This window comes from Haliotis rufescens, unplaced genomic scaffold (genome assembly GCF_023055435.1).
Source record: "Haliotis rufescens isolate VD_foot unplaced genomic scaffold, xgHalRufe1.0.p SCAF_67, whole genome shotgun sequence".
NCBI lineage: Eukaryota > Metazoa > Mollusca > Gastropoda > Lepetellida > Haliotidae > Haliotis > Haliotis rufescens.
Window position 1 is genome coordinate 1,965,127 of NW_025964358.1, and position 14,481 is coordinate 1,979,607.

General features: G+C 43.4%; 2 protein-coding genes across 3 annotated transcripts in view; both read left to right on the top strand.

The window, feature by feature from the left end:
• Window positions 1–6,260, top strand: part of LOC124116171 (DNA polymerase alpha catalytic subunit-like) — an 84,532-nt gene extending 78,272 nt beyond the window's left edge. For both annotated transcript variants that reach the window (XM_048387142.1, XM_048387141.1), the window contains 5 exons: window positions 726–910; window positions 1,405–1,536; window positions 2,227–2,343; window positions 2,772–2,859; window positions 3,779–6,260. In XM_048387142.1, coding sequence (XP_048243099.1) covers window positions 726–910; window positions 1,405–1,536; window positions 2,227–2,343; window positions 2,772–2,859; window positions 3,779–3,936 — 680 coding nt within the window. In that variant the 3' untranslated portion in view covers window positions 3,937–6,260. The remainder of the gene's footprint in view (window positions 1–725; window positions 911–1,404; window positions 1,537–2,226; window positions 2,344–2,771; window positions 2,860–3,778) is intronic.
• A 4,181-nt stretch (window positions 6,261–10,441) lies between these two features.
• On the top strand, window positions 10,442–14,242 carry LOC124116183. Its single transcript, XM_046477427.2, has 2 exons — window positions 10,442–11,155; window positions 13,771–14,242. The coding sequence occupies exons 1-2, from the start codon at window positions 10,447–10,449 to the stop codon at window positions 14,229–14,231; spliced, it is 1,170 nt and encodes a 389-aa protein (XP_046333383.2). The 5' UTR covers window positions 10,442–10,446; the 3' UTR covers window positions 14,232–14,242.
• Window positions 14,243–14,481: the final 239 nt, after the last annotated feature.

The following is a 14,481-nucleotide window of genomic DNA, read 5'->3' on the forward strand; positions in this document are numbered from 1 at the left end:
CGAACACCCGGGTTCGATTCCCGACATGGGTACAATGTGTGAAGCCCATTTCTGGTGTCCCCCGCCGTGATATTGCTGGAATATTGCTAAAAGCGGCGTAAAACCATACTCACTCACTACCTCTATGTTAAAGTAGGGGAGATATGATAGTCGTGGCACTACAATCGCTTACCTCCCTTACCCATTTCCTATTTGATTATCTTGACATTTGATTGGTCGGTAAAATGCAAATGAAAATCAAAGTTGGGTCATTTGAGATCACAAGAACCCCGGGAATTGATCCAGGCATTGGTGTAGGTTAACCGAAATACAAACGCCGGAAATATGGAGAACGTACTAACCTTTCTATTTCTCCATTTATACCCAGGTTCGAATCCTGGTTCACCCCGATTATGTTTCTAGGTTTGTCAGCACTATACCAGGGTTAGAACTAAACTGAAAAGCTTTACTAGCCCGGGTAAAGATAAATGCCCTTGTAATGTTAAAACACAGGGGAAATGTGGACGTTTTTACTCACCCGCAGAAGTTTATACTAGCCCCGGGCTAGCGGGCTAGTGTTAAGTTCTAACCCTGCATAACCGTGCTTGTATGTTTCTCCAAAGTCTGAGACCTGCATCACTTGGGGCTTTCCTCCCACATTAAGCTGACATGCCGTGATATGACTGGAATACTGTTAAAAGCGGCATCAAACACAACTCACTCACTCACTCCATTTGTACCCACAGGTCTTGACCCAACGGGCTACCGCCATCAGACTCAGCACCATGACAACGACGATGATGATGCTCTCCTGGGAGGAACACAGATGTCGGAGGAGGAACGCTACAAGGATTGCGACAGGTTCAAGGTCAAATGTCCGGCAGCGGACTGCGGAAGGGAAATAATCATGGATGGTGTTTTTCTTGGAACGGTGCGTGGCTCTCTTTATCCGAATGGCTCAAACAAGTTGTCTGAGAAAAAGTGGTTTTGTGAACATTTCATTTCCTGAACACTCTATTTAGCATTTCAAGATCATTATTTTGTGTCAAAAGACATAGTTTTATATAAGAGCTGTCAGTATCTGGCTGTAATATTGGTAACTGCTCCATTCAACAGCAATCACTTACTCCCTCACTCACTGACCCTTCCTTTCTGACATCACAATTTACGCCCAGCACTGCAATATGGCTTGAATACCTCACTCATTCCTTCACTTACTCTCATTCAATCACACCCACCCAACTAGATCTCATTCCTTCACTCACTCCTTTTCTTATTCATTCATTCATTCATTCATTCATTCATTCACTCACTCACTCAACCTTCCACTCATTTCACTCACTAATTCATTTACTCCTTTTCTCATTCCTTCACTCAATCCCACCTTCCTCCTTCCTTCACTCCGTCACTGTGTCTGTGTTACAGGACAGCCCCCTGGAGTGCTCACTGTCCAAGTGCTCCAACCCCCAGTGCAAGATGGTGCCCAACGAGTACATCCCCCAGATTCAGAACAGGCTCGTGCTGGCCATCAGGAAACACGTCAAGTGTTACTACGAGGCAAGTCCAGCTATATACGCTCATCATTACAAAGGGACATTATGTCTACATCGTGGATTACATCTTAGGCAAGGAAATTAACTGACTGTGAAAGTCCAGTTTCCACCCTTGCTGACTTAGGCTGGAATTTCTGGGCTCAATTGTAGCATCACCAGTGGCTATTACAAGTTATGACCCTTCTATGTCCTTCCTATTGACCAATCAGATTTCACCTCTCATGTCACTTGCATTTGTTTCAAACAAAATGGCGGCGTCCAGTCTCGATAATCCGATCAATAATCAAGATCTATATTGGAATAAAATGGATCTTACCTCGCAAAGTGCATCAAATCTTTTGAGGACTTTGATTAAAAACATGAAGATATTTGAAAATATTTGCTCTGCAAATCCTGCAATGTAATGAAATCAGTATGCCAGATGCCATTTTTGTTTAGGAACCAGTTGTTGATTCAAGGGTGGAAACTGTACTCTTAAAGTCAGTGAATTCCCTTGCCTGGATCACACCAGAGTGGTAGACGCTGATCACCTGCATCAGTTTACGTTTTCCACAGTAACATGACTCACTATGATAAAACGGAAATACTGTTCACATTGTGGTTAACAAAACTTGCCGTTAAGATAGATGAAACTGACACATCGGTTTAGTCTTGAAGTAGGACACTTCTTGAACATGAGCTTCCACTGTTCCAGGGCTGGTTGAAGTGTGAGGATTCGGCGTGCGGGGCTCGGACACGGAAGACTCCGCTGATGTTCCAGAGAGGGCATCCGGTGTGCGGAATGTGTCACCGGGGGATCCTGCAGCCCGAGGTAACAAACACGTCAATAACTCATAGCTTCCGATGTACCGAGGGCTCGTTCGTATAAAGGCAGAATGTTGAATGTAGATCTAGTCCAAACACTGTTTGATTGTTGATTTCAAACTCATGATCGAAAAATAAGAATGATTTAGTCGGAGGTCGATATTCAGCCCCAAGTTTGCAGCAAATGATACAACATTTTCCACATTGTTATTATGTATTTCCAAATTCATGAAACAACTAATATCTAAGTTTAGGTATGGTTTTGTAGATGTATCACAGTGATAACAGGACCAATTAAGATAATGCTTAGTTTCATATTATTGCATTGACTGTAATCTCAAAAAACGATTTTAAGATTCCTCTGAGTTAAGAAAATGTGCTGAAAAACATTCCACAATCAACTGCATGGATCACGTACCCGATTCCTTATCTCAGTTCACAGACTCGGCACTGTACACACAGCTGTGTTTCTACCAGTTCATCTTCGACACAGAGAAGGCCATCTCACTGCTGCAAGACTCAAGTAAGTTGTACTCAGATCACAGGCTCTCACAGGCTCTCACTGGCAATCACAGGCACACACAGGCTCTCACAGGCACACACAGACACTCCCAGGCTCTCACAGGCACTCGCAGGAAGTCGTGGCTCTCACAGGGACACACAGGCTCTCACAGGCACAGACAGGCTCTCACAGGCACACACAGGCTCTCACAGGCACACACAGGCTCTCACAGGCACACACAGGCTCTCACAGGCACAGACAGGCTCTCACAGGCACACTCAGGCTCTCAGGCACACAGGCTCTCACAGACACTCACAGGCTCTCAGGCACACAGGCTCTCAGGCACACACAGGCTCTCACAGACACTCACAGGCACACACAGGCTCTCATGGCACTCACAGACACCCATAGGCTCTCACAGGCACACACCGGCTCTTACAGATACTCGAAGGCACACAGAGGCTCCCACAGGCTCTTACAGGCACACACAGGCATTCATGGCTCACACAAGCTCTCACAGGCACACACGTCTCTCACAGGCACTTACGTCTCTCACAGGCACTCACAGGCACTCCATTGATGCAACAATTGATACATGCTTCCATAAAACCTCTTAAACCATTTTGACATATTTTAGCCTCACCTTTTGGTTTAGTGTTTTCACAAGTCCAAAACAAGCAAGTGTTGAAAAGTTGAAAAGTCTCATTCTCTTTCATGTAAACACAATGTGTGAAGCCCATTTCTGGTGTCCCCCGCCGTGATATTGCTGGAATATTGCTAAAAGCGGCCTAAAACCAAACTCAATCAATCAATACTAAAAGTAGTACCTGCTAGGTGACCACATTGCATATTTATGGGCTCGTAATACCAAATTTCACAGGCTGGTTCAGCACATCGATACCACTATCCCTTATATGATGAACTTACCTTTTGACTGCAGAGCCTGGCCAGAAGAACGCTCGAGGGGAGAACGCCGTGGGTGTGTACAAGTCATCCTACAAGACTCTGAAAGACACTGTCGGCAGCTGGCTCAAGACTAACGCATATTCTGAAGTCAATCTTACAAAACTTTTTGATGGCCTCTTCGTCCTCAAATGAAATAACAACTCGGGATTAATATTTGGTTAGGATGGCAAGAACTTGGACACTCAACTCAAGCAATTGTGACCCTTATGTAAATGAAGTACTGGAAGGTCATTTTGTGGAGAAGAGGATTGTTGTTCTCAGGTGTTGAAAGAGACAGTTGCATCACACTGTTACATAATTTATGCATTGAAGTGCTTGTTACGACGGAGCTTGGTGTGTTCATGTGGAGATGGAGCAGTATACAGACTTATTTACCATTTGTTGTTGATCTGTGTGATCTGAATTAATGACTTCCTTCATAGTGGGATAGCCCAGTTGGTAAAGCGTTGGCTTGTCAGGATGAACACCTGGGTTTGATTCCCATGTGTGAAACTGATTCTTGGTTTGCCATTTGAATATCGGTTAAGGCAGCATCACAGTTACATCACAGGGAGGAATGGGGCGGTCGGGTAGCCTACTGGTTAAAGCGTTCGCTCGTCACGCCGACGACCCGGGTTCGATTCCCGACATGGGTACAATGTGTGAAGCCCATTTCTGGTGTCCCCCGCCATGATATTGCTGGAATATTGCTAAAAGCGGCGTAGAACAATACTCACTCACTCCAGGGAGGAAGAGGTCCAAAACACCTCATGGACTTCAGGTCAAGGGCACACTCACCTTGATATGTGGTGACTGACACTAATATTTGAGAATAATCAAGTCGACTAGATAAACCAGTGGTTGATAGCATGAGCATATGACGACACCAAATCCTCATTTTAGTATCTTCTTTAGACAGCTGTGGTAATGACACCATCACAAGATTAGAGTAGATATTTGTATTTGTGTAATCAATGTTTCCTGGCAGAGGCTGTCAAAACAAGGGAGTGTTCGCGTAGATGTGCCTCTACCCAATAGTAATGTCATATAAACAAGTGTCCAGGATTGTGTTAGTCTCTTGGCTGATGTCGGAACAATGTGTGAAGTCCATCTCTGGATTCCCCATCTGTTATAGGACTGGAATACCACTAAATCTGGCATAAAACAATATTCACTCACTCATAGCACAGTCAATGTACCCCGACGATACGGATTGTTTGCTCATGAATATTAATCACTCGATTATCTGGTCCAGGCTTGATTATTTACAGGGCACTGGTCATATAACGGGAATATTGCTGAATGTGTTAAATAACAAACTATGGCTGTTGTAAGTCAGTTTTGTAGTGGCCCCCAGACAAGTTTACAGATGAGTCAAATATTGATTCATGTTTCTGAAAGGTTAGATAACATATTTGTACATTTGCATGTAAATAATTTCTTATATTTTATTGGCCACTAAAATTATGTTTGCATTTAATGTGAAGCCCTCATTTGCAGCTATGAGATTGTGTAGATAATATATAGACCGATCATTACTTATAAGATATAGACCAATCATTGCTTATAAGATATAGACCAATCATTGCTTATGAGAATGTACACAGCTCGGGTTACACATTTACACATCGGTTTATTTACGTCCAGGGTTTGCTGGAAATATTCAGTATGTATGGAGATATATTTGAAGGTTTTAAATGATGTGGTGGACCAGTTGTCAGCTGGACTATTGCTAAAACCTCACTGAATCAATAAAACTCATGTTTTGTTAACATGCAGGTGTAATCTGTTTAGATCTAGATGTTAGTTGATATTTGTAAAATCAGTTGATAAACTCTGGAAGTCTTATTGTGACAGTATTGTGAACACTTTCTGTGAATCCTTATTAGACCGGACCCTCTTAAACTGGAAACCCAATTTTCAGTCTTGGGGATGTATTCTTATGTATAAAAGAAAATCCATCTGTACACATGGTTTGTTAATCTGGACATTCCCCAGAAGTGTACTGGCTGGAATAAGCAGGTTTCACTGTACGTGGTGCCAGCAATACATCAATTTCTGTGTATAATTATTTGTGAATATTCTTTCATAAACAAATTCATTTTTTATATGAACTAAAGTATTTTATGAAAACAAATTTTACATTTAATACAAAAAATAGAATTTATTCATTCGTATTAGACAATAACACATGATCAAGAATCGGGCAGTGGGGTAGCCTAGTTGTTAAAGCGTTTGCTAGTCTCGCTGGAGGCCTGGGTTCGATTCCCGACATGGGTACAATGTGTAAAGCCCATTTCTGGTGTCCCCCGCAGTGATTTTGCTGGAATATTGCTAAAAGTGACATAAAACCCTACTTAGTCATTATCAAGAACCTAAAGTTCTTTATTTGTTTTCCCCAACCATCATGTATCTTGTATGTATATACATAATTCAGTAACTTCAAAACATTGAAATAAACAACAATTAAGACTGTTCTGGCTTTGTAGTGACTGCATTCCACATGAGTACTCTTCAGGGTAGGTCTATAATCAAGAGGGGTCATGGGTGGCCCAGGGGCTCTGGTAGCCTAGTGGTTAAAGTGTTCGCTCGTCACGCCAAACACCCGGGCTCGATTCCCGACATGGGTACAATGTGTATAGGCCATTTCTGGTGTCCCCCGCAGTGATATTGCTGGAATATTGCTAAAAAGGGGGGTAAAACCATACTCACTCACTCACTCACTCCTGGGTGGCCCAGCTGTACTGTAGTGCTGCTCTGTTTTTCCGGGCTGTCAAGATTTGATGATCTTGAGATGGAAGCCCAAATTGTCCACTGTTGTGGTCCGTGGTTTATGTGCACGGTTCCTAGTCTGGATTTCAACACAGTGGGGAACGTTTAAGTCACTTTGAGGTCTGCCCAGAAGGTATTGAGATCTTCTAGCTGCGTCTTACCTTACCGAAAGACTTTAGAAGATGGAGACCCGTGAAGATCAAGGGTAGAAAAGGTCTTCAGAACCTTGTGCGACTTTGCTTGTCGCAAGAAACGACTAACGGGATCGGGTGGCCAGGCTCGCTGACTTAGTTGATGCATGTCATGATCCCAATTGCATGGATCTATGTTCATGATGTCAATCACAGGATTGTCTGATCCAGACTCGATTAATGACAGACCACCGTCATATAACTTTATTCTTATCAAGATATGCTGCATGTGATTTCCACACTTTACACCTGATCCTGCACAGACAAGTCGTGCATCTCAGTCATTGATCTTACCCGTGAAGATTCCGGGGTAGAATAGCAACCCATGGTTGCCAAACAGGTGACTATGCTTATGCTTGCCGTAAAAGGTGACTATGCTTGTCGTAAAAGGCGACTAAAGGGATCGGGTGGTCAGGCTCGCTGACTTGGTTGATACATGTCATCGTATCCCAAATGCGTGGATCGATGCTCATGATATTAATCACTGGATTGTCTGGTCCAGACTCGATTATTTACAGACCGCCGTCATATAGCTGGAATATTGCTGAGTGCGGCGTTAAACGACAAACAAACAGTTATGGATCTATGGCGTCACATGTGATGTGTTCATGAGCACCGGTTCACATACAGTCTCATTTGAGCATCGTACCAATTTAATATCTCTTGAAAATGAGTAATTCTTCATAAATTAACATGTATGGTCTTCGCGTTTCTTTTGACGGTGAGTACAAGTTGAATAATCTTGAAAACGACTTTGAACCTAACTCACCATGTCACTTCGGGTTTGTGTCAAACATTATGCTGTAATAGGACTCGTCCCTAAAGATCCAGGTTAGAATTGTTCTTCAGCAACCCATACTTGTAAGAGATGACTGTGGGGGATTTTCTGGTCAGGCTCGCTGACTTGGTTGATGCATGAAATCGTATCCCAGTTGCGTGGATCAATGCTTATGATGTCAATCACAAGATTGTCTAGTCCAGACTCGATTAATTACAGACCGCCGACATATAGCTGGAATATTGCCGAGTGCGGCGTTAAACAACAAACAAAGAAACAAAACAAGATGGAACATGTTACCCTGCCTGGCACTGAGATAACTCCGGAGTTGGTGGCTGATGGAGCTGATGTAGCTGATGGAGGTGTGTCTGAGTGGGGTATTCATGTTCAGTGGGCTAGCACTATAAAATCGCCATTAGTCCGGACTAATACAAGCACGCACACACACACGCACGCATGCGGGTCACTATATACTCACCACCAAAAGCAACGCAAACCATAGAAACATAAAGAGAAGTATGCTAAGAAGAGATGTTTCCAATGTGTTCCAATTAATGACAAAACTAAAAGTCTGACTTGGTTGATGCATGAAATCGTATCCCAATTGCGTGGATCTATGCTTATGATGTCAATCACAAGATTGTCTAGTCCAGACTCGATTAATTACAGACCGCCGACATATAGCTGGAATATTGCGGAGTGCGGTGTTAAACAACAAACGAAACAAAACCTACAGTGTACTACTTCGCGTGGCCTTCCGATAAACTCATAGCTGTCAACCCCTGGATGTCTAAATGAGGGAGGGAGGCGAAAACTGATTTTGAATGATGTTTGTTCTCGTCGTGTTGGTTGCAATCGCGATAAATCGAAAGAGAAATATTTTATCTACATTTTATATGAATGCGTGAGAATTTCTCAACCTTGCGTGTGAGCGTGACATAGGTGATAAATGCGTGAGACTCACGCGAGATGAGTGAGAGTTGACAGGTATGTAAACTACGAAATGAAACAAAATGACAGCAGACTTTAACATTAATTGACACCTTAACTGACTTGATGAGAAATAACTGTGTATTGACTAGATTTTTCAACTAGACAGTCGAGCGAGCCTGATGGATATGTTACTTGCCCAATTTAAAAGTCACTGTCAATTAACTAGCGGGAAGGCAGCAATTTCGAAAACTGCCTATAACAATTTTAATTTTTAGAATCGTTCAAAGTGAGTTCGGTGGTCAGGCAAAGTTGATTGCGTACCATCTTATTCATCGTAGGAATAGAGACGTTCACAACTATGGGGCGTCAATTTGTTGAAAGGGAATTACCGAGACAAGCAATGCGAGAAGTGTCGGACACAGTTTGCGTGTCACTACAAGTGATAGCGGATCGCTATGACGCGTGTCGTGATCCGAGACTGAAATATCCACGTCTCATGCAATAGTTATCAAGTTTGTGCTTGTTGACATAAGCCTGCATTGTGCACGGAGACGGGTGTGCGTGTGCGTGTGCGTGTGCGTATGCGTGTGTCCTAGTTCATGTGAATGCAAGGGCGACCTTCTCATCTGAGGCGCCGCAATTCGCTGTGCAGAGTTGCGTCCCTTTGGTGAACTTGAAAATTATGACGTGGATTCGAATCCTGGTTCGCCCCGATTATTTTACAAGGTTTGTCATCACTATACCTGGGGGGGTCGGGTAGCCTAGTGGTTAAAACATTAACTCGTCACGCCGAAGACCCGGGTTTGATTCCCGACATGGGTACAATGTGTGAAGCCCATATCTGGTGTCCCCCGCCGTGATAGTGCTGGAATATTGCTAAAAGCGGCGTAAAACCATATTCACTCACTCACTCATCACTATACCTCTGCTCGTGGGTTTCACCAAAGTTTAAACGTCTGAGGCCTGCATCACTTCGGGCTTTCTTCCTACACGAAGCTGACACGCTGTGATATAACTGACATGTTATAAGCGGCGTTAAACCCAACTCAATCACTGAGGAGAATGTGTACACTCATGTACCTGCACATGTGATAGGGGTGTGAGAGTCGGTTAAATATACAATTCTAGCATACTTGAGAAATCACATGTTCTGACGAATATCAATTTCGATTTTACATAACCACCACAATTATACACAGATAATGATGATTTTATTTATTTGTTGTTTTACGCCGCACTCAGCAATATTCCAGCTATATGACGGCGGTATGTAAATAATCGAGTCTGGACCAGACAATCCAGTGATTGGCATCATGAGCATCGATCCACGCAATTTGGATAAGATGACATGCATCAACCAAGTCAGCGAGCCTGACCACCCGATACCGTTAGTCGCCTCTGACGACAAGCATAGACGCCTTTTACGGTAAGCATGGGCTGCTGAAGACCTATTCTACCCGGGGTCTCGTCGTGACGGGTTTGTAGGCAGACTTCGTTCCACCACCCGTCAAAAAATACGGCTACTTAGACGACTAACGGGATCGGGTGCCCTAACTCGCTGACTTGGTTGATGTATATCATCGTATCCCAATTGTGTAGATCGATGCTCGTGATGTCAGTCACTGGATTGTCTGGCCCAAACTCGATTATTTACAGACCGCCGTCATATTGCAGGAATGTTGTTGAATGCGGCGCTAATCAACAAACAAACAAACAATACATACCTATACTGCACTACCACTTCAGGTATGAAATATTATTATCCTTTGTATTGTTTGCCGATACTTATCGCCCAATCAGTTCATCAAAACCTGTCAACCGCGTGTTTGGTCACCCCAATCACAATCAGATCCTTCCAAAACAGCGAACGCGAATCCAGGGATCTTAATCACCTACACGCACCTGCTAGCCTGGTTTTCACCACGCAAATTGTTCCTCTTTTTAAGCGACGTGCTAATCTGTGTAAAAGTTTCTGGTTTTTGAGAGAACATGTTTAAAAGATTCATGGGAATTGTGTGTTTGATCATGAAAAGAAACCAGTCAGTGTTTCTGTCTCTCGCCACCATCATCATCGTATACCTGTTTGTGAAGCGGGTGTCCGTCGTGTGGAGAGACAACGATATGACTTCTCGTCCCAATGACGATGCACTGGGTTTTCTACGTCGTGCCGGAGATAATACCAGCGCACCACATGAGGACAGTGAGTCCCGAGAAACTGACAGTCCGTATGATGACCTATGCGTGTTTTATTCTATTGAAAATGTCGACTCTTCTGCCTCGTGCATGGAACCTGACTGGTTATGTGACGAGTATGCGGATTCCAGTGACGTCATTTGCAGGTGGTACAAAGCCCAGACACAGAACCTAGTTGCTGGCAGTTGTCTCTTGCCAAACGCTACAGAACTCGGATTTCAAAATGGCGGCTATGCCATTCCAAGGATTGTATACTACGTGGCATTTGGTGTCAGTCGACTCTCTTTTATACATTATCTGAGTTTGCTGAGTGCCAGGAGGTTTATCAAGCCATGGGCGATATATGTTGTCGGTGACATGAGGCCGATGGGGACGTGGTGGCAGAAGGCGGAGGCGGAGCTGGGGGTGAGGTTTGTCCAAAGGGAGAGGCCAGTCTGGCTTGCGGAAAAGAAAATAACCTCCACCGATCTGGCAGGGCATCTCATTAGATTGCAGCTGCTCATGGGTGAGTGTGTGTGTCACTTATACGTCAGTTCATGTGTGAGTGTGTGTGTGTCACTTATACGTCAGTTCATGTGTGAGTGTGTGCGTGTCACTTATACGTCAGTTCATGTGTGAGTGTGTGTTTCACTTACACATCAGTTCATGTGTGTGTCACTTAAACGTCAGTTCGTGTGTGTCAATTATACGTCAGTTCACGTGTGAGTGTGTGTGTCACTTACACATCAGGTCATGTGTGTGTCACTTATACGTCAGTTCACGTGTGAGTGTGTGTGTCGCTTATACGTCAGTTCATGTGTGAATGTGTGTGTCGCTTATACGTCAGTTCACGTGTGAGGGTGTGTGTCACTTATACGTCAGTTCACGTGTGAGTGTGTGTGTCACTTATACGTCAGTTCATGTGTGAGTGTGTGTGTCACTTATACGTCAGTTCACGTGTGAGTGTGTGTGTCGCTTATACGTCAGTTCACGTGTGAGGGTGTGTGTCACTTATACGTCAGTTCACGTGTGAGTGTGTGTGTCACTTATACGTCAGTTCATGTGTGAGTGTGTGTGTCACTTATACGTCAGTTCACGTGTGAGTGTGTGTGTCGCTTATACGTCAGTTCATGTGTGAAAGTGTGTGTCATTTATACGTCAGTTCATGTGTGAAGGTATGTGTCACTTATACGTCATATCATGTGTGAGTGTGTGTGTCACTTATACGTCAGTTCACGTGTGAGTGTGTGTGTCACTTATACGTCAGTTCATGTGTGTGTCACTTATACGTCAGTTCACGTGTGAGTGTGTGTGTCACTTATACGTCAGTTCATGTGTGAATGTGTGTGTCACTTATACGTCAGTTCATGTGTGAATGTGTGTGTCACTTATACGTCAGTTCATGTGTGAGTCATTTTGGTTTGAGATCGAAGCGACCTCAGCCGGCGATTATTGCGCTTGTTAAAGTTGTACCGTTGTAAGGCGAATCGCTGAACATCGCTTACAAGCGATTTGCGCTTTGCAACGCACCCATGCGTATAATTATGTATCATCCAAACTGGCTCTCACAAGAGATATCGCTGCTATGAAATTGCATCACAATGCTTTGCAGACAATTGTGACGTCATCGTTACTATGACGATACAAACAAATGACGTCGCTAATGGTTCTACTGAAGCTGTTAGCGGTACTTTTTACACTCAATGCACTGCTTATTACTGTATATAAGATAGCTACGCCATAAATCGCAGAGAACAATGAAGAACGAAGCGTGGTTTATTTTACGATAAAACATTGTTCTATCATGGCGTCATTTCTGGAGATTCGAACATGCGCACGGAACTTGATGACGCCATATATTGGACGATGTTATTTTTTGAGAGGAGAGTGTGTAGGGAGTTGTTCCCAATAGATGTAGCTGGGCAACGCCGATAAATACGATGCCGGAACGAGCTTATCCAAAAGCGTTAGAGATATCATATGACAATCGGTATTGGGAGAAAAGGTACAGGTAATCGTCGTGAGGATTGTGAGAATATCCGGGAAATACCAACGTAACCCCCCTGGTTATAAGATTGACTCATCCGACTTGCTGAGGTCGGATTGTAATCAGGGAGTCGTCATTATATCAAAAGGGGTAAATATTTTTAAAGCTTGTACATTTTCTTAACGTCTTTAAAGAGGCTATACAAAAATGTTGATATCTCATATAAGAAATAAACGACTCGTGATCGTTGCTTATCGTACAATAAAACAGTGAAGGGAGAAGAAACCATGAGGGTCGATAAACAACTCCCACTCGTTTATTTCTTAATAACAAACTTAAAAAAGTTGGAAGAATCATGTTGGATAATAAATAAAATCTCACCCTCATGTCTTTTTATATCAAATATATACATGTTGTTGGTTTGTTGTTTAACGCCGCACTCAGCAATATTCCAGCTATATGACGGCTGTCTGTAAATAGTCGAGTCTGGACCAGAAACATTCAGTGATTAATATCATGAGCACCGATCCACGCAATTTGGATCGATAACATGTATCAGCCAAGTCAGCGAGCCTGACCACCCGATCCCGTTAGTCGCCTCTTACGACAAGCATAGTCAGTCGCCTTTTACAGCAAGCGTGCAAGATCTACCCCTGATCTCAAACATATACATGCTTTATGATGACAGCATGCTGGATAGACTGCACGAATGGTTGCCAATGCTTTTAATGTCCACGTGAGAACCATCTACAGATACAGCAACGATACCAAGTCACCATCAGGATGCAGTCGCCAAAATGCCCGGTTTCTCTGATTCTTCGTAAGTCTTGGCATGGCGCTAGTATCGGTGCAAGAATTTTGGAACCACCTACTGGGGTGCCGTTTATCAGAAAGTTATAAGAAAACGCAATTGCATTTTGATTTTCAAACAACAAAGACAGCATTCGGGACTTCGTACCACGGCCGTTTGTTAAATTGCGTTTTGGCAACCCATTATATACATATTTTGGGCCCTTAACTATAAATTTGGACTAACTAAATTACAGACTAACGACAAATACGAGAAACCTAAAAAAACGCATTGATATTTCAATTGAAAACTTTCAGGAAGTGACGTTTCTCTTGCGGTTCATTGTATGAAACACTCTTTTCAGTTAATGGCGGAATCTACCTTGACCTTGACATGCTGCTTCTTCGTCCTCTTGAGCCATTCCTGCATTATGACGTCACTCTTGGTCATCAAGACAACGATAGGGGGTTGAATAATGCTGTCATACTGGCCAAAAGAGGCGCTACATTCATCGGGGAATGGTACCTCAAATACAACGACTTCAAAGATGTCGATTTCGCCACTTTGTCGGAAATAACAGTTCGCCAGTTGTCGAAGGAGAGTCCATCGTCCGTCCACATGGAAACAGCGAGCTTCTTCTTCCCAGATAAGCATCAAATCCGGTTCCTGGGTATAAAGAATTCTTATGAATGGCGGGGAAATTATGGAATACATCTACAGTGGCATCGAGAATTTCAACTGCCAACAAGTCCGGATGGTATTGGTAAGATGAGGAACTGCACTCTCCGAGAGATCCTGGAATACGTATACAATGACAAGGGGTGATGCTGACAGGCCGGTGATGAAGTTAATTAATAAAATATTTGTCTTGTGTAACTTTGTATTTTGACGTGTATTTTCTATACAATAACCTGTGATGCTCATGAACACTGCCCCCGTGAAGATCCGGGTTAGAATTTGTCTTCAGCAACCCATGCTTGTCGTTAGAGGCGATCAGCACCATACCCGTGCTCGTGGGTTTCACCGAAGTGGTAAACGTCTGAGACCTGCATCACTTCGGGCTTTCCTCCCACAT